Source organism: Cicer arietinum, chromosome 4 (assembly GCF_000331145.2).
Source record: "Cicer arietinum cultivar CDC Frontier isolate Library 1 chromosome 4, Cicar.CDCFrontier_v2.0, whole genome shotgun sequence".
In the NCBI taxonomy this organism is placed as follows: Eukaryota; Viridiplantae; Streptophyta; class Magnoliopsida; order Fabales; family Fabaceae; genus Cicer; species Cicer arietinum.
In genome coordinates this window covers 13,454,977-13,456,207 of record NC_021163.2, presented here as the reverse complement: position 1 = coordinate 13,456,207, position 1,231 = coordinate 13,454,977, and the positions used below count along the sequence as shown (strand labels likewise).

Genomic DNA, 1,231 nt, shown 5'->3' with positions numbered 1-1,231 from the left:
TAACAAAGGGATTAGGAATACCAAACTAGGAATCAGTTGGTAAAAACAAAGTAAATAGAAAAAAGCTGAAGAAAAGGCCCTGAAAATTACACATCATGTACATGACAATAAAAAGATTAAAAAAAAAAAAGAAAAAAGATTGGCCAAAAGAGGCTAAAAACAATAAACTTTTATTCTAACCAAAACAGAGTAAACTCCTCTGCCTCTGGTTTCTCATCATCATAATCATTAGTACAAAGAGAAAGTGGAAGAATCTCCAACTTGAGAAGTGCTTGTTGTTGACCTTGAATACTTCTTTGATGAAGCAGGTGATGATGATGATGATTCATTTGATCTTCTTCTTAGCATCTGTCTCATACCTTCTGCTACTCTAACTGCAGGGTTTGATTTGAACTTTCTGCAGAATGACATGTGAGCTTTCACAGCTTCATCCATGTCCCATAGTTTTCTACCTCCACTCATTACTTCATCTCTCACTGCTTCTGAACACAACCCACATAACCATTTTCCATCAAATTTTGATTTCACCTCGGTTATGTAGTCTTGTGTGCAATCTTCTTTCAAGCCACAACATTCACACTTTGCTGATTCAATTTCCATGACTTTTTTTAAAAAGGAAAGATTTTTAAGAAGTAAAAGAATCTTTCTCCTTAAAACTCGAAAAGGGGTTGTGAGTTATGATTGAAAAAGGCAAAGTATAGCAAAAAATATATTGGATTCTACAACAATGATTAAGGTGGTATTATTTGTTGTTTACTTTAATGTTGCTGTGTTTATTTTTTTCATCACTTGGGATTGATGGCTTTGTTGGTTGAAGAAGTAAGGGGAGTGTATTATGTTGAGTGAAGGGTTTTTATTATGGTGTTTGAGATGAGAGAGAGAGATTAAGATGAGGGTAATAATGCCATAATTTCCTCCATGTTCTAAGGGACATGGGCAGTGGAAAATGTGACAAAGGTGGTCGGAGGGGCCTTTGCTATGGCCCTTTCTAGCATTTAAATACTTTAATACTAGCCCTATAAATTAAATAAACTACCCAAAACTTCAAATAAAGTAGGGTAAGCTGATAGGGACCGCTAACAGTATAATAATATGTGAATAGAAAAATGTTGGTTGGACATATATAGAGGTGCTTATATTTTTGACAGAAAATAAATAAAGAGAGTTATTGAAATTATAGAAAGAAAAAAAAAGTAAAATGAAATTTTAATAAATTTATAAATTTTTTAGA

The 1,231-nt window shown here is 33.0% G+C and overlaps 1 protein-coding gene across 1 annotated transcript; it reads right to left on the bottom strand.

Moving 5' to 3' along the window:
* LOC101514017 (uncharacterized) lies at window positions 1-988 on the bottom strand. Its single transcript, XM_004496657.4, has one exon. It carries the CDS (start codon window positions 598-600, stop codon window positions 229-231), a length of 372 nt encoding a protein of 123 aa, XP_004496714.1. The 5' UTR covers window positions 601-988; the 3' UTR covers window positions 1-228.
* Between the last annotated feature and the right edge of the window lie 243 nt (window positions 989-1,231).

Bases quoted from the DNA above. Each gene is read 5' to 3' on its own strand.
- LOC101514017 (XM_004496657.4), bottom strand. From the start codon at position 600: ATGGAAATTGAATCAGCAAAGTGTGAATGTTGTGGCTTGAAAGAAGAT.